The following is a 23,330-nucleotide window of genomic DNA, read 5'->3' as shown; positions in this document are numbered from 1 at the left end:
CAGAGGAAACCGCATTGGGAGCAATGAATGTAGTAGACCAGGGTGTCACGGAGGGAACGATCCCTACGGAATGCCGCCGGGGGGGTGAAGGGAAGATGTGTTTGGTGGTGGCATCATGCTGGAGTTGGCGGAAATGGCAGAGGATGATCCTTTGAATGAGGAGGCTGGTGGGGTGATAAGTGAGGACAAGGGGGACCCTATCATGTTTCTGGGAGGGAGGAGAAGGCGTGAGGGCGGATGCGCAGGAGATGGGCCGGACACGGTTGAGGGCCCTGTCAACTACCGTGGGTGGAAAACCTCGGTTAAGGAAGAAGGAGGACATGTCAGAGGAACTGTTTTTGAAGGTAGCATTATCAGAACAGATGCGACGGAGGCGAAGGAACTGAGAGAATGGGATGGATTCCTTACAGGAAGCAGGGTGTGAGGAGCTGTAGTCGGGGTAGCTGTGGGAGTCGGTAGGCATGTAATGGATATTGGTGGACAGTCTATCACCAGAAATTGAGACAGAGAGGTCAAGGAAGGGAAGGGAAGTGTCAGAGATGGACCATGTAAAAATGATGGAAGGCTGGAGATTGGAAGCAAAATTAATAAATTTTTCCTGGTCCCGACGAGAGCATGAAGCAGCACCGAAGTAATCATCGATGTACCAGAGAAAGAGTTGTGGGAGGGGGCCGGAGTAGGACTGGAACAAGGAATGTTCCACTTACCCCATAAAGAGACAGGCATAGCTGGGGCCCATGCGGGTAGTCATAGCCACACCTTTTATTTGGAGGAAGTGAGAGGAGTTTAAGGAGAAATTGTTCAGTGTGAGAACAAGTTCAGCCAGACGGAGGAGAGTAGTGGTGGATGTGGATTGTTCGGGCCTCTGTTCGAGGAAGAAGCGGAGAGCCATCAGACCATCCCGGTGGGGGATGGAGGTGTAGAGGGATTGGACATCCATGGTGAAGAGGAGGCGGTTGTGGCCAGGGAACTGGAAATTGTTGATATGAAGTAGGGTGTCAGAGGAATCATGGATGTAGGTGGGAAAGGACTGGACAAGGGGAGAGAGAATGGAGTCAAGATAGCAGAAATGAGTTCCGTGGGCCAGGAACAGGCTGACATGATCGGTCTGCCAGGACAGTCCTGTTTGTGGATTTTGGGTAGGAGGTAGAAGCGGGTCATCCAAGGTTGGGCGACTATCAGGTTGGAAGCTGTGGAAGGAAGATCTCCAGAGGAGATGAGGTCATTGACAGTCCTGGAAATAATGGCTTGATGTTCAGTGGTGGGGTCATGGTCCAGGGAGAGGTAGGAGGAAGTGTCTGCGAGTTGACGCTCAGCCTCCGCGAGGTAGAGGTCAGTGCGCCAGACAACAACAGCACCACTCTTGTCAGTGGGTTTAATGACAATGTTAGGGTTGGACTTGAGAGAATGGAGTGCAGTAAGTTCAGAGAGAAACAGGTTAGAATGGGTGAGAGGAACAGAGAAATTGAGACAACTAATGTCACGCCGACAGTTCTCAATGAAAAGATCAAGAGAAGGTAAGAATCCAGAGGGAGGGGTCCAGGTGGAGGGAGAATATTGGAGGTGGGTAAAAGGATCCGTTGAACGGGGAGAGGACTCCTTCCCAAAGAAGTGAGCACGGAGACGAAGGCGGCGGAAGAAGAGTTCAGCATCATGCCAAGCCTGAAATTCATTGAGATGAGGGCGTAAGGGAATGAAACTAAATCCTTTACTGAGCACTGAACGTTCAGTGTCGGAGAGGGGAAGGTCAGGGGATATAGTGAATACCCGGCCAGGGCTGGGATTGGAAGATGGGGTGGGGACAGAGGGACAGGCAGGGGTGGAGGGTCCTGGATGGGTGTTGGTGTCGATGAGTTTTTGGAGCTTGCATTCCTTAGCACTTGAGAGAAAGAGAAAAAGTTTCTTGTTGAGGCGTCGGATGAGACGAAGAATAAAATGAAACTGGGGGCACGCGCAGCTTTGAAAAAGGGTGCGGCGGTGCTGCTGGAGGGAGAGGTCGAGTGTGTTCATATGGCGGCGCATGGCACTGAGTGTGGATCTCAGAATGCGATAGGAACAGCAATCCGAGGAACGCTGTATGTCCCGGAGATACCTGTAATCCTGGGTGGGTTCGAATATTCTAGATCTTCCATTAACACCAAACTCTTGCAATAAATAAATTTCACTAACTCACTTCTCACATGAGTAGTTAAGGATTAAAATATCCTGGAGAACTACATTTTACTTAATGTTGAGCTTGCTCTAAGAGATCATCAATATATGTATTATGGATTAAAATATCCTGGAGAACTACATCTTACTTAATGTTGAGCTTGCTCTAAGAGATCATCAATATATGTATGGTCGTCACTATGAAATCAAATAGTGAATTCAGAAAAAAACCTCTTTACCCTGACAGTGGTGATAATATGGAATTCGCTACCATAACAAATAGTTGAGGCAAATAGTGTGTTAATGGTATGTTAATTATACTGTTAATATACACAGTTGAAGGACATTGTTTAATTAAGTACTTGGAGCACTTATAAAGGGAGACTGCTGGGGCACTGGGTTTGTAGCTAGGAAACAGGCATAGATAATGCTCCATTCTGTGAATAAATATATTATCAAGAACAGTATTAGTGCCTAGTTTCATACTTCACTTACTGGCTTGGGATAGGAATAACATAGTGTAAGGATAACACTGCATTTAAGGGGAAGCTAGATAAGCATATGATGAAGAAGGGAATAGAGTGTTACCATGATGGAGTTCAATGAGGAAGGATGGGAGAAAGCTCCAGTGCAGCATTAAAGCTGACACTGGTTGGGCAGAATGGCTTGTTTTTGTACTAGGGATGAACTCCTGCTGAAGCTAAACTTCATGCACCTTTCACAACCTACTGACACCTAGCAGCTCAGGATTGAATGTTTTTTAAGAGCTGTGGTGCACTTTTTCACAGATAACATTGTTAATTGTATAAATTGAGGTCAAGTGTCTACAGGTGGGGGGATCTCAATGGATAAGTGCATATATTAGGAGGCACTGATTGACACTGGTGGTGGGTTGTAGAGTTATGAGCAATACATTTGTAATATTTCACGTCATTAATAAATCCAAAACTGCTTAAGGATTGACTTCTGGCCTCCTCCCTCACCAACTGGCTGCAAGAAGTTTAACAGACGTTGTGTTATTGGCACCTGGGTATCTGATGGCTCAAGTCAATATCTTGACAATAGGTAATGGTGATATATATTGATGGATTCCCCTAAATATAGAATTGTGGATATGCATAGCTCAAGAGGAGACTCAGACATGTTTGCAATGTTAAATTGAGCCCCATAATGGTCATTTCTAAGGAATTACGTGGTCTCCTAAGGCCCTGAAATGGCATGGAGTAAGTATGCGCATACTTCTGACCAAAGTCCATGACCAACCATATTGAGCAAGGACAAGCAAGAGACATATTTTACCCATGAAGCAGGCATTAGACCATTAAGATGTGCAAATAAGGGGAAAACACCTGTTTTGGGTCGCTCCTGCAATGCTGAATTGCACAGAAACCACCAGCACCAGCACAAAACCAACCATAAGCATCGTCTAAATAAAAAATTGCTAAGTACTCAGCACAATCACTTACCATAATCGGGTTCAAGCATCCAAACTGCTGCTGCTGTAGTCTTACATCTCCAATCATGGAACTATCATGTAATATGCTATGCATAGAGGTAGGAGTTTTGTGACAGTGCATTCGTGTTCTCTGGTGACTTCTACTGCTTACCATGTCTGTACTAGTTGTTCCTGTCTACTTAGTAAAGGCTTAAACTCTTGTCAATGTTAAAGACTAACTAGTGACTAATGTTCATACAGGGGAGATAGATAGGATCTCTTTGGAGCGAAGTTGACTGTGACAGTGACATATTTTGTGACGGGTTTTGGAATGGAATCATCCCTCATTGTTTCTATTGGCAATCTGATACCTAAGCCAGTTTCTTAGCTAGTTTGGTTGGAGAGGGAGGTTTGTGACTGGGGTTCTTTTCACTCAACTCCAGATAATGTGTAAACTGGTAGGGTGCCCCTGGCTAGACAAACCCCTGAGGCGTACAGATAGGTTAAGCAGATAGAACGTGTGCTTTTAGCTGACTGAACTCCAGCAGTACACCTGAACATACTTCTAGGTCCCTTAGCCTTGGCTGTTGTGAACTGCATAAGGTTTCCAGTATTGGGTAAGTAGGGTGAGTCCTTGGTAAAGACAGTATGCATTCCATGTTCAGTGAACAGAATTTCTACCTTTATGGATTTCTCAACAGCTTGGTTCAGAAACTCTTAAGCATAGCGATGTGTTTCTGCATTTGACAAGCCAAAAATACCCAGAAGGCTTGATAGAGAACATGTAGCACTGAGCTTTGATTGTTACCCAAGATGAACCTGTGATTCACCGTTAAATAAAAGATTTTTACTGTGAAAGACTTTCCAGAAGACTTCCTCTGGATGCTATTTGTATCAAAATGTAAATTATGTACATGATGAATGCATTTCTAATTTGACTACACATACATGAGATTTTTGTTCTGTATCACATATGTATTTGCGATTTGTTAGGAGTTTAATATTTTTTATCTCCACATGGCTGCTGAGGTCTACCCATAGTGGATATTGGGTATGTGGCTATGGAGGTGGCATGTGGGTGTGAGGTGGTATTCAGGGGGCATGGAGTGTGTAGGAGGTTGAGGGGTGAGGGCTGGATGGCCTAATAATTTTTAAAACAACTGGGACAAAATCCCCAGAGAAGCAAAGTAGGCCTACCAACCAGCCTGCTTTGGCACTTGCCTGACCCCCAGCCACCTACAATCTGGTTCTAGGGTTGGTGGGCCTGAGTCTATCCCATCCCCACCTTCCTATAATGAAAATTGGATGTATCGAGGCTGTTTAAACTGAGCTGGGTCTACTGAGTTGGAAAATTTTCCTACTTCAACTATCTGTCTCAGTAGTGAACATCTGGCCCATGTGCAAGTTCCATACTTTCCCTTGGGCCCCAACTGTTTCCATTGATTTACGCTTGATAAACCTGCATTTTATATTCCAGCGTATGCTCAAGAGATTGCCAGGAACATTAGGCACAAATTTACAGAGGCAAACGGGGGGACCTGAATGGATCTAATTTCAGTTGTAATCTCCCAATAATGTCCAGAAAAGCAATTTTAACCCTTATTTTCACTATTTCTTTGCTGTTTAAAAAGTTAGATGCAATTTTTTTGTGTCTCTGCCAGAGAACATGTAGTTCCCTACTGCAAACTGACTCTGGCAATTAACACAAGCATTTCTGTGTTTTATATGCAAAGGGACAATGGTCTGAAGTTGGGCTTCAAACCAGTTAATCTCTGTAAACATAATCGGGCTAATAGACATCCAAAAAACTCGAATTGCATTGGGATTCAAATTTGTTCGATTCTTGGGTTGAACGAAAGGACATGCAACAGTGTTTTAAATTAATTGCATTGATCGGTCTATTCGACAGTGATCTACCAGAGTGCAAGGAAAAAGATACATTGTCCTTTTTTATATAATGAAGATTGCAAAGAGAACCCCTTTAAAAATTAAACTCATGCATAGAATTGTAATTAGCTTCCAAATGGATAATGTTCTTTTTCCACTAAATATTTTCTTTTGAAACTATGAATGCTGATGACATCACTGGGGAAACTGGCTGTGTTATAGAGCATAACAATGTAGAGTGATTGAGTTAATATACACAGTAAAAATGACACCATCACTGAAGCTCCCTATATCATTTATGAATTGCAGTATCTCTACCAATGTTAATTTTAGCTGCCTTCCATTCTCAGATCCAGTCACTTCTCCTGATCTGTTGGTGCTATTTTCATTTACTGGGTTTGAAATATGAATACTGACAGAGAAGAAAGCACAAGTGTGTTCAAGTTAATGGCAAATCCTTTGCAGCAGTTTTATTTCCAAAGATTCCCCACATATTTTGTGGCCCAGTGGATTTCAGGTCCAGATTACACTCTCAGCCTTGTCACTGAAGTAAGATATTGAATAGAGGTCAGGCATTCAACAAGCTTGGCAGAAAAATTAGACGGCAATCCTTGAGCCACTCTTCTGTACTTCGCATGACGGCACCAATCCATAGTGGAGGAAGCAAATAATCCACGAACCGGCCTTAGTTAGTAATGATGTTGATTGATAATTAACATCTTGCTCGTATTTCATATGAATATTGTTTAAACATGTTCCAGGATTAATGCACTCTTGTTTAAATCAATGCAAGATCATAATATATGATCCATAAATATCAACACTCCCAAATCTATTAGCTTCAGCTGATAGTACACTTGCCTAAGAAGGTTGTGATTCATACCTCAAGTAGGCAATTGAGATCATAGGGCTGTATTTTGCAGCCCCGCTCCCCCCGGGAGTTGGCAGGTGGGGATAGAAGTCGTAAAATTGGGACCAATGTTGTGGGTGCTGTTCCTGGCACCTATCCACCCACCCCAATTTTGCCAGTGTCAGGGGAGGCGTTGGGAGGCCCGTCCACCCATGGGCTGAATTGAGGCCCTTATGAGGCCAATTAATGGCCACTTACGGGCCCTCCTCTCACCATTGCTGGGATTTAACTCACAGTGGGGAAGGCTTATGCCAAGTGTGCAGTCTCCACTGGTTGGGCCGGTGGCGAAGCAAGCCGGGGTGATGCCTCCCTTACAGGAGGGTCCCCAACATCTTCCCACACCCACGTTTCCCCTTACCCGCATGCTGTTCATCCCGGCCCATCCAACCCCCAGTCCCTTTGCCAGCCTTGCCCTGATGATGCCCGCACCCACCCCACTTAGCTAAGTCAACGATCACCCTCGGGGACTGGATGCCATCCCATCAGTGGCCACCACTCCTGATAATTGTTAAATGGCTATTGGACAAAACAGCCAAGGAGGGATAAGCTCCCTCCTGAATTTTGCATCCCAATCCCATCCACCCCCCCACCCCCTCCTCTAATAAAATTCAGCCAATAACCTAATATGACACTTAGGGCATATTGCATTGCCAGAGGTGCTATCCTTTGGGTTTAATTGATGCCACTTGAAGAATAAGGATTTTCCTGGCTACAGTTTCTCCTCCAATCAATACCACTATAAATACATGCTGTGTGCAAAATGGCTGAACTTCAAATAATTAACTAATTGTACATTTGAGGCTTTTCCAAAAGACATGATAAGCCCCTGTATATAAATACAAATGTTTGTCTATGCTACATGCTCATCACTTGTAAACTGCACAAAAAATCTATAAAGCCTATGAAATAGAAATATACTCTAGGGCACTGCTATAACTTTTGGAAATGCTAAAGAAAAAATATGTTCTGGTAGTGAGTATGTGTGCATACTTTAAGGGTTGCCACTAAGATGTTCATTCACTGTACAGTAAGCAGATTTAACTGAATTTTTTTCATGATGTTTACAATGCAGAGGCAACAGAGATGTGCAGGAATGTAAGTTATTTTTCTCTCTTTTGGTGGTCTTTTCACCAGACTTTTCATTGTAATTGCTTTGTCTAAATGGGAATTACTTTCATTTTAGATTCAAAAATAAAGATAATCCATTTTTGAATTGTGTGTATTTAAATAGTTTATACTTGCATGTAGTCAATAGTTAGAATGTTGACCATGTTCCCTGATCTCTGGCATTAATAGTCTTCATGTGAGATACATGTGAACATTGCTTATGTTTATTGGCCTCCCCTGTTATCTTCCCATTGGAGAGAGAATACCTTGCCTGTGTCTCCTCCAATAATCCCAATGAATTCATCAGTAAAGGAGTATCCTACCAGTCTGTGTAACAGTGTTGACTTCCGTTGTCATCAATTTTTTTTCTTCTTCATAAACTAAATGCTGACACCCAGACTTGAAGGTAAATCCAAACTATAAGGTGAGAGGTGTCTATGGTAGAGACTAAAATACAATGGGTGGATTCTCATTTTCACCAATTGCACATTATTTTGACAGAGCAGATTGTGCACACTTTATGGAATTCACCTGATTTTCATTCAAATTAACAAATAGAGTGCAGGTAGATTTTATAAAGGGTAATCTACCACTCAGGCAGTTCAGATGAAAATCTACCCAAACATTTTTTAATATTTCGAAGAACTCAGCAGGTCTGACAGCATCTGTGGAAAGGAAGACAGAGTTAACGTTTCGAGTCCGTATGACTCTTCAGCAGAACTAAAGAGGAATAAGAAATGCGGTGAAATATAAGCTGTTTAAGGGGGGTGGGACAGGTGAAGCTTGATCCAGCTCCTTCTGCCCCACCCCTCTTAAACAGCTTATATTTCACCACATTTCTTATTCCTCTTTAGTTCTGCTGAAGAGTCATACGAACTCGAAACGTTAACTCTGTCTTCCTTTCTACAGATGCTGTCAGACCTGCTGAGTTTTCCCTGCAACTTTTGTTTTTGTTTCAGATTTCCAGCATCCACAGTATTTTGCTTTTATTATTTAATCTTTGCCTCTGCTCTCAGCTTTGACCAATTCCTGTTTAGGATCAGGAACAGCACAAGTTAAATGCAGAGACATTTACCACCTACATTGATTTAATGATTTGTAAACTCAACTTAGAAGGTCAACTGAGCCAAGAGCATTTCCAATCCTTTCACAGGCTCTCCTTGTAGCCTTCAGGAATGAGATAAACAATCCAATTAAGACAGTTAGTTTTCTGTTATTGACCCAGGACATGGATCACCTAAGCTTATTTTTGAGAGAAAGATTACACTCATTCCATCAATTAGGATGGATTGAAAACCATTCTGAAGAGGTTAGTTTTTTGATTGACAATATCACCCTTACCAAAAGGGTTTGATACAATGATCTGCCAAAATTGTAGCAGGTTCCTAAAGCGGTAAGGTGCATATTTTGTAATTGCTTTGTCTAAATGGGAATTACTTTCATTTTAGATTCAAAAATAAAGATAATCCATTTTTGAATTTTGTGTATTTAAATAGTTTATACTTGCATGCTCAAACAGATGGCTGGACTTTGGTCCATATGCCAGTCGCTGTTGTGATTACTGAGGTATAACGTTGTGGGAAATGATTCTGCAGGTGGGCAGGGAATAAATGCCCACAAAGGCATATTTACTTTCCCACTGGGATTCCAGGAGAATACTGCTCAGTCGGACAGCTACAATTGCTAGATGCTGCTGTCTGATTTTTTTTTTTAAGTGTCTTTGTATGTTTCCAGTCCCTGCCTCGAGAGCTAATATAAAGAGACGCTTCTATTCTGAGCCTTCAATCTTTGCTCACAGGATTCATGCAAAGTTGGAGTGGTGAAGTTTGCCAGCATTACATTAGAGGCCATTGGCCACAGTGTGAGTACTGAGCTCCTCCTGTCATCTTGCACTCTTTCAACCAGCATGGGTTTAATATAAAAGTGCCTTTGATAGTTCTGGGAGACTTGCTCCACTCCTTCTGCAACATCTAGTGTCAAGCAAAATAGACTTAAATTCTAACAAGAAGATAATCAACAGTGAAAAGAGGAAACATTTCAGAGCCTTCATCATTTACATCAGAACAGCTTCAATCATACTTTCAGGATTCTAAACAGCGAGAGTATAAATATGATCAGAATACAGTTTACAGGATTTGCAGTTCAGACCCCCTAATAGAAATAGAAAACTTTTTTCTTATGTTTTTCTTTTTTTTACAGAAAGCATAATACAATAAAATAACTGATTTTCTTATGTATAGCATTATTGCAATTCATATAAATGTTATCTGTTTGCATAGTGTGTGCAAGGATTTTCTCATCATGTTTAAAATACTCAACTGCAGAAAGAAAAGTCAAACATTCATCCACACAGTTGATAATCAAAATAATAATCATCATTATAATAGAGACACAAACATCATTCTGTTTACAGAGCAAAAATTCAAAGGATTTTGATTATGGATTGAAGTGGAAATGAAATGGTTTGAAACCAAGTCCATCCATTTTGGTTTGTACAGGCACTACATCTGCACTGATATGTAGAGAGGCATATACCCACAGGAATCACTCTCCCCTGACATATACAGGTGTTTCCATGGCCAACACTTCAATTTTAAAACTTATGGACATCATATCCATTCTGTCCATGTGCAGTATGCATGCCTATCCTAACACGGACAAGTGTAGCAGCCTCCTTGTTACCGAGAAGCATTTGGCCTTTCCCATCACATGCAATTGTTGCACTTTTTCTCTGATTTTGAAACATTTTTTTATTGGGTAAATTTCTGTGCTGATCCAGCTGATGAATGTTAATGCTCAGAACAAATGCATTTTTCACTATTCTCCCCAATATCATCATCAAACATTCTCAGATGAGGTGTAGAATGAGTTAGCTACAGAATCAAGCTCTCCTTACTCTGACCAATAACGAGCCTTAAACCGATTCTTAGAAGACGATCCTGATGCTGAATTACAGTGACATTTCCATTTTCAATACCAGCCATCTTTACTGAATCTGAATGAAGACCACCACATCATGCCAAGTTATGGTTTACTTTATATAGTCTAAATTCATGTAGGACCTTTACAGCTATCAGGACAGGAAGATTTTCATTCATCAGCTAGATTTGAGGCTGGTTCCCAATGATAAAAGGCAACAGTAAACCAACTGTGCTACTTACACCTTCAAGTTGTAGCTTTGGGTAAGTACAATGCTTCCTAAATCTATACTCATAAATAAAAAAAAACACCAGACTATGTCAGAAAATGTATTTTGTTACCAGATTAGAATGGACATTTTGACACCAGATGTTAGCTGGTCATATTGATACCAGTTTATCACTAACTCTGAATTTACACCACTTCTACTAAATTGAGTTCATTCACATCGCACTCAGTTCAGAGTTAGATTGAAGCACCAAAGTTATTGCAAAGGTTGGATAATGTTTACACAAAACATTAACTCCCACATTTAACACATTACACATTAGGTTGGAGGAAGAGATATTTTAAAACTCAATCCTTCATTTTATCTCTTTTTCTGCCTTCTGCCTGTATGCAGACATCCTCCAGCTAAGTCAGGAAGATCTGCACAGTGGGTTTACTCCTGGTTGCTATGGATGATGCAGTGAAGTCTCCCTGATAATTTGTTTTTTTCACTCATCAAGAATGAAGACCTTCAGCACTCTGTGATGTGACATCAAGTCAAGCTAATGGCTTAATAATCTAACTCTGAACTGCACTGAAGTCCAACATTCTACTGCTACAGCTGACTCGATGGGCCAAATGGCCTACTTCTGCTCCTACGTCTTATGATCTAGAGCCACTGAATGCTCTGAGTGAGTTTCTGAGACACCACTATTAGCATTACTGGAATTCAACGCACTCTCATGGGAACTGCTAGGCTCCCTATGGCACTTACTTGAGAAGAGAGTAATAATAAAGTTGTCTTACAACCTTGATCCAACCTAAAGGTCTAAGTTTCATTAGTTGGTGTTGTTTGTTGAACAAGAATAAAAGTACTTCAATCTGCAGAAACCTTGCCTAAGACAGTTAGAACTCTTTCCCTCACTGTCTTCAGATATGGATTGATAGCGCAACTTGCATGAATTGAGCAAAATTCAGCCTGGATCTTAAGTAAACCTTCATAAAAACTTGTTATTATGGACTCATAGCATTGGAGTTTCTATACTTAGCAGTTTGGTGAATTTATCAAGTTTGAGCTGCTTTATAGAATATAATACAATAAGCAAGTAGAAACAAGGAAAACCCATTCTGCCTACCTACAACGTCTCATTTTTTGGATTTGTTTAACTCTCTCCTTTAGTATCAGATCAACATTTCCTGCTGAGTTAGGGGGTCTTTTTTGCTTTGTGATGTTGATTTGATTCAACAATCATTTAGCAAATTGTGAAAAAAAATTGCGTTAAGTTTAAGCTTATTGTTTTCCTATTATACATCTATATACCTTTGTTCACTTTTCCTAGTTCTGCACAACTACCTCACAGAGACCAGAGTGAGCTTTTTTAGCCTCTCTTGATGGCTCACTGGCAAATACTTGGAATCATCTATCACTTTAATGGGGTTTCTGCTAAGACTAGAGAACCAATTTATTTCAAGAGATTTGCAATAACAAGGTAATCACTCTACTTGGTTCCACCATGTTATAGCGTAAGTACCCATAACGTTGCACCACTTGATGCTTCAAATCTCAGGGCTTCTAAAGTGACCCAGAGGTATTATAATAACCAAAGACTATAGCAGAAATAAATAAGACAGCTCCACCTGTCAGCCTCTCTGTCATTTATCGTATGTTCAGGAACTACTCAGGGCATTTTTAATTGTCTGTTTTGGCACTAAGCCCATTATCCCTCTACTCCCTATAGAATGGTAAACTCATCTTTGTCATGTTTCAGTTAATTCACTGACCTGGGCATAAGTTCCATCTTAAGTTATTTTTTGCGCAAAGTTTCCTCGGGTCATTATCATGTCCTAGTTCTTTTGACTTTTTTCCAAAGAACCATTAAGTCTTTCTACTGCTGCCCTTCTGTCCTCCCTCTCACCAGTCTGTGCTCTAACCAGTTCATTGTTCAGGTCATTGGCTGGGAGCCTGGAAATGCATATTCCTGTCTTTTGTTCCTCTTTTATTTTTAGTTTACTTGATTGATATAACCTGTGCACAAATTAAAACCGGCATGATCTCCATCCTCTTGACATCACTCACTGAAGCTATAGCTTGCTGGTGTTAGTTGACAAGAAAAAAGACAATTATTACATCCTTAGACTGAAATTGTAACCATCATGGATTGTCTGAAGAGCACCTGCATGTGAAGAGATAGTAAGTCACTTAAGACTCTCACAAGGGCACTACAGAAGTAAAAGCTAAAAAAAGTCACATTGCACAGATTTCTATGAATTACACTGTTATAGATCATGTGGTTGGCCAATAGGACAACCACAGAGTGGTAACAGTCTAGATTTGCGCCCTGTAATCCTCCTGTGCTCAGTTTCTGACCTGAGGCAAAATGACTAAGAGAGGCAGGGAGAGAGAGAAACGGGCATCAAGGCATTTTCCCACAGGGTGGGAGGAATGGCAGAACATTGAAGTTGAGTCGGGTGGAGGAGGGGATGAGGTTGGGGTGGGGGGAAGGCTAATCCAAATTACTTACACGTACTGCCGAATTACAGTCTCACCACACCCTCAGAGATTCTAGGCTGAATAATGAAACAAAGCCTAAAAGATCTAAAAAGGAGTGGTGAAAGAAAGAAACTTTGAAACTCAAAAAAATAGACACTTATGTTATGCATTTCAGTATAAAACAAAACACACATTTTTCTTATTTCGAGGCTGAGAATTGGGAATAAAGTGCTTCATTGTGATATAATGAAGGTGAAAGATTTTTTTAAGTCTTGCAGTTCTGGGTCCACATGACTATTTTCATCTGTTTTGCACCAACAATTTGCTGCATTTAATCTTACAGGCTTTGCAAACTGGATTTCACTCACAGCTGAAATCACAGATGTACTGGACAACAGATCACAATAGGAAGGAAATCGCAGCAAACAAGACAACAGCTTTCAATTGCCAAACCTAACAACACCGTTAAAGCAAGCTCACCCACAGTAAGAAGATTTTAATGAGTGACAAAATTTCTTGGCAGTGCCATCTTTAGAAGATCGTTAGGGTCGAACAGAAGGTGCTGGAAATGCAGAAATATTAGGATTTTATCAACAAGTGTAGAGACGCTTTGCATGACATAGTGCAAAATTGCTACTGGCTAATAGCAGGACAAAAATACCTCTGGCCCTTATGTGTAGTAATATTGTAAATGTGTTCCTTTAAAATATGTTTACAATTTTGCCACGAACACTAACCCGAGAAAGCTTTGATAAACAAATTTACAATCTTGCAACACACCAGGGGCCCTCAAAGAATTCTTACAACAGCGTCTGAGGATTAAAGTTGTTCTGTATCAAAACACAACCAGGCAACACCATCTAACAAGTTTCTTATAAACAGGATGCAAAACTCCATCAATGATCGATGCCTTTTTTCAGAATAATTCCTACCATTTTCCCAGGCTTTGATGTTGCACTGAATAAACAGAATTTGAATTAACAGAACACAGAATTGATATGCATCAGGTGCCATCAAATGTTGGAGGAAACACAAAAGCTTACAAATATCTCAAATGCAGTGACATTAAAGGCCAAAGTACTATTTGTGGCATCCTCCTCATTTGTAAGAGTGGCAGGTATCTGTAAGCGGAGAGTGGAATGAACCTGTGAGTGGATTTATTGATAAGGTTTATCTTTCTGGTGGAACTCACTACCACATGGAACAGGAGAGATAATTGATATAGATGCATTTAAGAGGAAGCTAGATAAGTACTTGAGGGTGAAAGGAGTAGAAGGTTATACTTATGGTCTTAGGGTGGGAAGAAGCTTGTATAGAGTATAAACACCAAAATTAGACCAGTTGGGCCGATTTCTGTACTAGAAATTTTATGGTGCCATTTCATTAATAGTTCCACTTGTTTTACTATAAGTATCTGCTAGTAACCAGCAATCACACTAAACCATAATTTATTCGAGGTGGCAGATGGGCCTGTTCACTTAATGTTTTTTTTGTTGTTAACAAGCTGTGGTGAGCTGCCTTCTTGAACCACTGCAGTCCATGTGGTGTAGGTACACCCACCGTGCTATTAGGAAGGGAGTTCCAGGATTTTGACCCAGTGACAATGAAGGAACGGTGATATATTTCCAAGTCAGGATGGTGAGTGGCTTGGACAGGAACTTGCAGGTGGTGGTGTTTCCATGCATCTGCTGCCCTTGTCCTAGGTGGTAGAGGTTGCGGGTTTGGAAGGTCCTTTTGATGGGTCTTGTGGAAATAATAAATCTTAACCTTAAGAAGGTAACTGGTATTTTTTGTCAGCACTCCATTCCCAAAATCCTGCACCCCCCCCGTCCCCCACCCGTGAGAAAAATCAGTCTCAAGCTGCTGTTGTCTTTTTTTTATAAAAAGAACACATTGATTTTTCCAAAATGAACAGGCTTTATTCTCTGTGACCACAAGGTCCGTCTGTGAAAACATCATAGTGTACAGCAGACTGATAATCAGGCGTCCACCAGGAAAAAAAAGGTTTTAAAAAGCCTGATTCTGCTCCAGTTTAAATTCTAACTATGCAGATAATGCGATATGCAAGGCAAACATTAAAAAAAAACCTTGCAGGGGTGATACGATCCAGAAGGATCTCAGAACTCTGTGGATGTAGCGCTGTGTAGACAGTGGCAGGGTCTGGCCTCCTCATGCACTCAGCCAACCTAAGCTGTATGATGACGCTGGATACATGAGTCACCCATTCCATCATAAGGGATGGGAAAATATAAAAATATGACTTTAAGTTGTTCTGATTATCCCTAGGAGTCACTCTCAGACAGTGAATCGTGGCCAGTTATAGAATAGCAATGCTACAGCCTGCCCAGGGAAAAGGACCAGGGAAGGTTATGATTCTAATGGGGAAACTGAGAGAAAATAATGTGTTTTACAAAAAAAAAAATCCAGATAAGTGCAGGAATAATTAAGGGGGGAAAATGTTGAAAACTTTGCAGTATCCAGGCAATATCCATTTAATGGTTAACAGTTTCCTCTTTGTGTGTGACTGGTATTGATGGGCATCATGGGATTTCCTGAATACTAACTGTAGCTTGCAATTGTCTTATGCAACGTAACTTGCTGCCCATGACTTTGTGTTAAAACATTTGCATCCGGTTCTTGAAGAAAACTCCAAACATTTTAAATGATACACATGTATAATATATATATCCACTGATCTGGCCTCACCTCCCACCCTGCCCCTGAGAGTTTTCCCATTGTCTTTTGCTCATTTCTGCAAATCCTGCCATTGTGGTCTGCCTTGGTCTTGTACCTATTGACAGGATGTAAGTCAACACCTTACAAGCCCTCACAGAGTCATGAAAGTAAGCACCATACGATACATGGACAGTGTGGCTGAATTCCCATCAGTCTTTGGTCTGTGACTCTTTCTTACTCTGTAACTCAAAGCCATAAAATAGGTATATAATATATATAAAAACCTCAAAATATTTTTCTATTGATCTACCACAACACACCAGTACATACACACTAGGAGTGCACTGATTACAGTTCCCCCACAATCAGCAGGCTGTAGACTGTAGTCCATTACATCAACGGCTGTAAAATCAGTTAGTTAATCAGTTTCCTGCGGATTTTCAAAAAAAATCAATTATTATTTCAATGTTGATTTTAATCTGGCTATTTATTTTTCAAATGTCAACATGGTTAAATAGACATTAACATTTTTACTGGTTATCTCTGCACAGGCTCAACTATTGGAGCTATCTGTTCAGCAAGTTACATTGCTTTATGTATTGATGGCTATGATGAGTTTGGATCACAGAAGACAGTTTATATGCTGCAACTTGAATGATTTCAATCAGTTTTTTTTTAAACTTATCTTTATTAACTGAGGTAAGAGTCAAAAAGTAGCAAATGCTTTCAGTGACTCAGTGATATAATTGCTTTTAAATCACTTTTTCCCAAATGTTCCTATTGCAAACTGTTTAATATTCTGGGATGTAGTGGGGATTCACTAATTAATAACTCCATCTATATGTTTAAATAATTTAGCAGCCTTCAATGAAGAAGACACTATCCCAAATACCTATGACTCAGACTCCGACTTGCTGCATGCCGACTGGATTTCCTATCTAGTGAGCCTGGCCTGACTGAAAAGTGGCAAGGGAAGACCAGCCACTTTGTCACTGGTAAAATGGGAGGGAATGTTCTTTTCTGCCCCCAAATTTACCTGTGGAGACTAGTGTCATGTTCCTGTGCAAGCAACTGGCTATTGAACAAGATTCGTAGAAGCCTGGAACCAGTCTCCAGATGGTCTGACCAGTTGGAGATGAGTTGAGACGAAAAAGGAGGGAGAAAAATAAGAGAAGATACTCCTCTCAAAAATTCTTCAGATTTTTTTCAATTAATGATTAAGGAAAATATCTACAGTGACAACAAAAAAAAAGTCAAAATTAATATTTTGGGGGTGAAAAATCAAAATGATCCTGCAATAATTTTTAAAAGCAAATGTTGAAATATTGTTAAAGTTACAACAAGAAAGGTCTTACGTTTATGTAGCTTATTATGTCTCTCAAAAGCATCTCACATACAATTAATTATTTTGAAATGCCGTCACTATTATGTATAGAAATGTGGAAGCTGTCTTGCAAATAGCACTGTGATGAATGACCAGTTTGTGCAACTGATATTTTTATGGCGGCATTGGTTAAGGAGGGCACATGTTTTTTGAATAGTGCCATGAGTTCTTTTACATCCACAAAAGCAGGCAGAGAGTGCCTTTAATACCTCAATATAATGATTGCATCTCTGACAATGCAGTACTCTCTCTGTACTGCATTAAAGTGTTGGCCTAGGTTGATTCGACAAACTTTCCAAAAACAAAAAACTGAATTAAAAACTGAAGAATTTATTAATGGGTCAACATTTAATTATGTTAGGTTTTTAAAGAAACAGAATAACTGGGGTACGTTGGTAACGTACCACAAAAAATTCCCTCAAAGCAGGATTGTTGTGATTACTGACACCTGCCAGCACACCAACTTGCCACTCTACCTTAAAATTTGAAAATAAATGAGCTGTATCTTGCCCTGACGTCTGCTAAGCCACCTCCTTTTGTTCCTAATATACACAATCAAAACTTCTACAGTCCATAACCTGATGATTACTGGGTTTAACTTCAGTACTGGGATTTGATCAGTTTACACATTTTGTAATCTTTGCACTCCCAATTACACACATGAAACTTAAAAATAATGTGCTTTCCTTGCTGAGTGCATTCAGTTAAGGCAAAGGCATACATTTGTTTTTCACCCTCTTTGAACAGAGATGTTATAGTAACATGTCTCAGTATAAATGATTTCTTTTTCATTTTTAACCCCTATACTGAAACAATATTTTAACAGGGTTTGAAGACAGTCAGCACAAAGTGTCTATTTAGGAGACCATTTCCAACCAAGGTGTCCAGCAGGCTCACGCCACGCAGCTACGGTCACTTATAACCGTCCAAATGCGATAGACCTGAACATTGCTGGCAATGGCTGTGGATTTTGTCCCTGTACGGTATTTTTAAAAATTTCCTTTATAGGCAGACACTGCTGTCTATCTGACATGTGGAGCCCACCCCTGCGTGTGAAAGGAACAGTTTTCCATTTGGGCAGACGCAAACCTCAAAGACATTTTGTCGAGCAGACGATGAGGAACTGTATGACCCCATAGGTAGTCTAGGTAATTTTATTTGTCTGGCTTCCAAAGTGATCTGAAAGAGAGAAAAAAAAAACCCATGAAAAATGAGATCTGCATATATTTTTTAAAATTGCGTTGCTGTCACCAGCGAACATGAGAGTTCATGGGAATCTTAATCTCAAAACATTTTTGAAAAATCCAAGAATTATGATCAACGTCAAAGTCATTTTGTTTTCCACATCCATTTTGTCCAAACCGGTAATGACATTTGGCTTGGGATACTGTGTTCCATAAAATGAGGATATGCATTAGCATATTGGCCGAATGCTGAATCATCCGTGGGTTTATATTATAAAAAAGGAGAAATGATGGACATTTCTATAATCTTTTATCCTCAGGATACCCCAAAGCATTTTATAACTAATTAATTAGTTTTGAAATGCAGTCACTGCTGTTAATGCAGGGAAACATGGTAGCCAAGTTGTGCACAGCATGATCCCACAAATAAAAGGAATGAATTATCAATAAATTTCACTTTTGGAGATACTAATTAAGTCAATAATATTGGCCATAATAACAGGAAGCTCCTCCTTTCCTCTTCAAATCATGGATTCTTTCACATTCATCTGAACAGGCAAACACAAGCTTGATTTAATGGCCAGGTTGTGGAGTGGGGGGAGGTGGGGTGCACTGCTATGGGTGCTGTTCCTGGCACCTACCAGCCCACCCTCACAGCAAGGAAGATTGTGGGAGGCCAATCTAGAGGCTAATTGAAGCACATAAGTAGGCAATTGAAGGCCTCTGGATGGGCCACTTCCCACCACTGCTGGGATTTAAGCTATGGCGCGTGGAGGCCGGTGCTGCGTGAAGCCCAACAGCTTTCACTGCTTGGGCTGGTGGCTGGCAATGGGGAGGACGGGAGAGGGGGGTAGCTCATCAGAGGCCCCCATAAGGTCTTCTCCTCCCCGCGATTCCCCTTCCCCGATCTGGGGTCTGCCAGCCTGGCCCCAGCGATACTTGTTATGATCCTGCACCAGACTCCAGGGTTCTTGGTATAATCTGCTTTACCTACAGCCCATGGTTTATTGATCATCAGAAGCAATGGTTGTAAAATTGATACCAATATATTTTTGGTGCGAAGTAGTCTTTGAGACATCAGTGACATTCCGCAGGGCGAAGTCAAGGCCAACTGCGGTATTCAGGTCTCTCAGGGTTGAAAGACAGGGGAATAAGTGGACTCAGACAGACAGATGGCAGGAGGAGGAATGAGTGATGAAGAAAAGAGGGAGTGAGGAGAGGGTAGTGTTGCAATATGCCTTTAAGGGATAGCAGCATGACATCACTAATTCAGAAGTGTGTCATGCGATCCAGTCTTAGTTTCACTTTTGCTTTTGAGCAGAGCACACACACACACACAGCTCTGTTGCTGATGTTTTCAAGCTTTCTACCTCTGTATTAATGCTATCATGTTCCTTGTGGCATGAAAATATAATTTTATAATATTATTGTGACTTATTGTAAAGGTAGGTTAATGGTGGGACTGGATTAGTTTCTCTGTGTGAGGTTGTGTGTGGGGGTGTTTTAATTGAATTGCAGAAAGCTAGTTTGGAGCTTTTGAGTTATCAAAAGAGAAACTCGGTTTGAAATGCTAAATACGTAAACATGGCTGAAGTTTTAAAATGTGAGGAGCGAGGAATATTTGCATTTTTAGATAAACCAGAGTAGTGGATTTCAAAGAGATGATGGGACATTACACCTAGCCAGAAGCAGTTAAGCCAAACAGCGTGTTTATTTTTCCCAAAGATTACTGATAATATGAGTACTATGAAAGATTTATATTATTGAAAAAGTAAAGTTGCAAAGGCATATTGGAACAATGGGATTTACATTAAAAAGGGAGAAACATGTATAAAGGAGCTGAGGTTATGTGTAAGGAGAACGAATTCTAAGATCTAACGAGTGTGAAAAGCCTCCAGCTTCAATGCATCAAGCTGTTGTCTACAGGAACCGCAGTTAAGAAAACTCATTGTGAATATCCCTGTCCAGGGTATTGTGTGCTTTGCCTGGGTCTGTTGAAATCTATCTTGTTTTACTGTTGCCTTAATGAAGATGTAACTGGGAGTGAGATTAATTACGGGAGTTACGAGTTATTATAGTAGTAAGTTATAGATCTATGTGTGTGCTAAGAATCTTTTCTACTAATAATGAATGTTTAATTTAGTTTTGTAAAAAACCTCTAAGACTCGGTGGACTTATTACTACTGAATTCAAGGCACACATCTCGAAATAAAAATACAAATTGCAAAACAGCTGTTTCAAATTTCCCTCTGGGATTTGAGCAGCTCGGCATTTACCATCCACTGTGCCATAACAAAATTGGGGCTCATCTGGGATATATTTGAAATGCTTTGATTGGTTTGGGATTGGTGAATCTTAAGGTTACTAGTACAAGAAGGACTTTGAATTTAGGAACAAAAACAAAAAAATGCTGGAAAAACTCAGCAGTCTGACAGCATCTGTGGAAAGAAAGACAGAGTTAACATTTTGCAACCGTTTGACTCTTCTTCAGAGCTCTCCAAAGATGCTGTCAGACCTGCTGAGTTTTTCCAGCATTTTTTGTTTTTGTTTCATATTTCCAGCATCCGCAGTATTTTGCCTTTACCTTTGAATTCAGGAGTTGGTATGAGGTTTTTTTTAAAGTGGTGAGGCTGCAATATGGCTTTGGCAGTTGCTAAGACTTGTCTGGGAATTGAAGTTATAATTTTGGTTGGTTTTCAAAAGGTAAATAAAGCTAAGTTAATGGAATTGGCAGATAAGTTACAATTAGGATTGCATGCAGGGGTAAGGAAATCAGATGTAATTGAAGGTATAGCACAGCATTTGAAATTGGAAGGAATACCCGAGAGACTGAGTTCTCCGAGGGGTGGGTTGTTGGGGTGGGCTCAAATTCAGTTGCAAATGAAAAAATTGGAATTAGAGGCAGCAGAAAAAGAAAGAGCAGAGAAAGAAAAAGAAAAGGAAAGAGAAAGGGCATTCCAAAGGGAACAGGCAGAAAGGCAGGAGAGAGAAAGAAAACAGGAAAGGGAATTAGAAATGGCGAGGTTAGAAAAGGAGGAAAGAGTAAAAGAGAGAGAGAGAGAGAGAGAGAATTCCAGCTTAAAATGCTAGCAGTTAAAAAAGAGACATCAGAAGGCAAGGAAGGACTTATTTCCAGATCGGAACCCAGTGGGGAGATGTTTAAATTTGTACAAGCTCTCCCAAAGTTTGAGGAAAGATGTTGAAGCATTCTTTACTTCATTTGAGAAGATAGCTAAACAGATGAAATGGCCACAGGAAAGCTGGATATTGTTGTTACAATCCAGGTTGCTGGGTAGATTTATGCTTCACTGTCAGAAGAAATGTCAGTGAACTACCATGTGGTGAAAAAAGCTATTCTGAGTGCATATGAGTTGGTTCCTGAGGCAGACAGGCAGAAATTTAGGAATATGAGAAAACAGCCTGGGCAAACTTATATTGAGTTTGAGAGGGCAAAACAATGTAATTTTGACTGGTGTATACGGGCATTAAAGGTAGAGATGACATATGCAGCTTTTAAGATTTATAGCAGAAGAGCTAAAGGATCCCCAAAAGATATGGACTAGATTGGAAGACTGTTCCAGAATCAGGTTAACCTTCTGTATTCATCAACTGGAGTTCATGTCATTTCGACAACAGCCTACAGATTCCATAGAGCCCTTCGTTAGCAGATGCAGAGAAAAGGGTACGTACTATGATATCAGACACAGAGCTAGCAGACAGATTTGTTGAGCTAGTGATCACATCCACTCCCACGGAAGCGTTCCAAAAAGATCTGCTAGACAAGCCCAAAACATATAGCATCAGAGAGTTACTCAAGGATGGACGTAAGTACGAAGCAATCATCGCAGGTCAGTGAAGATTATAGATGCTAAGTCACTCACTAGAGCACCAAGGTCTAGCAAGACATGTGGGAGGTGTGGCCTTCTGCATGCACCAAAGAAACACCCAGTTTTCCTTCAATTCTGTAAGGCATTTGGCAGAAAGGGGAATTGGCAGTGGCAGTGCACTAGAGCAAAGGCTGATGCAGCTATAAAGAGTTGTGCACTGATCCAAACAGACCGCACATAATGGGTACCTTCAAGCAATAAGGATGACTATCCAGCATCCTGTCAGAATCATATATATGAGGTGATTGGCAAACCAGAAAATGACAAGCAGGTCAGAAGTTAAGAATCCTGTGGTGAGTACCGCACCACTTGACTCCCCAAAGCCTGTCCACCATCTACAAGACACAAGTCAGGAGTGTGATGCAATACTCTCCACTTGCCTGGATGAGTGCACTCAAGAAGCTTGACACCATCCAGGACAGAGCAGCCTGCTTGATCAACACCCCATCCACAAACATTCACTCCCTCCACCACCGACGAACAGTGGCAGCAGTGTGTACCATCTACAAGATGCACTGCAGAAACTCACCAAGGCTCCTTAGGCAGCACCTTCAAAACCCACAACTGCTACCATCTCGAAGGACATGGGCAGCAGACACATGGGAACACCACCACCTGGAGATTCCCTTCCAAGCCACTCACCATCCTGACTTGGAAATATATCACCGTTCCTTCACTGTCGCTGGGTCAAAATCTTGGAAATCCCTCCCTAACAGCACTGTTGGTTTATCTACATCACAGGGGCTGCAGTGGTTTAAGAAGGCAGCCCACCACCACCTTCTCAAGGGCAATTAGTGATGGGCAATAAATGCTGGCCTACCCAGTGATGCCAACATCCTGTAAATGTATTAAAAAAATGTGCATGATGAGCTGAAGAATGGTGAACAAATGTTTCACAACATCAATCTTGTGGAAAACTTAGATGCTGTCACACCATCTGAGGTGTTTGCCAAGATTCAAATTATTTATCCTAAGAGAGTTGGCAACTATTCTTTTTTCTTATTTGTTCACGGGATGTGAGCTTTGCTGGCTAGACCAGCATTCATTGCTCATCCCTAATTGCCCTTGAGAAGGTGGTAACTTTGCAGCTAC

General features: G+C 40.9%; 1 protein-coding gene and 1 long non-coding RNA gene across 2 annotated transcripts in view; one reads left to right on the top strand and one right to left on the bottom strand.

Annotated features, from left to right (window-relative positions):
* Positions 1-7,447: 7,447 nt before the first annotated feature.
* LOC144685970 (uncharacterized) lies at positions 7,448-11,253 on the top strand. The gene is made up of 3 exons (XR_013577825.1): positions 7,448-7,478; positions 9,289-9,351; positions 11,138-11,253. It is a non-coding gene; the product is annotated as an uncharacterized LOC144685970 (long non-coding RNA).
* The window catches only part of sgcd (sarcoglycan, delta (dystrophin-associated glycoprotein)), a 235,051-nt gene continuing 221,242 nt past the window's right edge, over positions 9,522-23,330 (bottom strand). The window contains exon 8 of the mRNA XM_078551045.1: positions 9,522-18,346. Coding sequence (XP_078407171.1) covers positions 18,170-18,346 — 177 coding nt within the window. The 3' untranslated portion in view covers positions 9,522-18,169. The remainder of the gene's footprint in view (positions 18,347-23,330) is intronic.

Source organism: Cetorhinus maximus, chromosome 10 (assembly GCF_964194155.1).
Source record: "Cetorhinus maximus chromosome 10, sCetMax3.hap1.1, whole genome shotgun sequence".
NCBI lineage: Eukaryota > Metazoa > Chordata > Chondrichthyes > Lamniformes > Cetorhinidae > Cetorhinus > Cetorhinus maximus.
The sequence above is the reverse complement of the archived record's forward strand: the minus strand, read 5'-3'. Positions and strand labels throughout refer to the sequence as shown.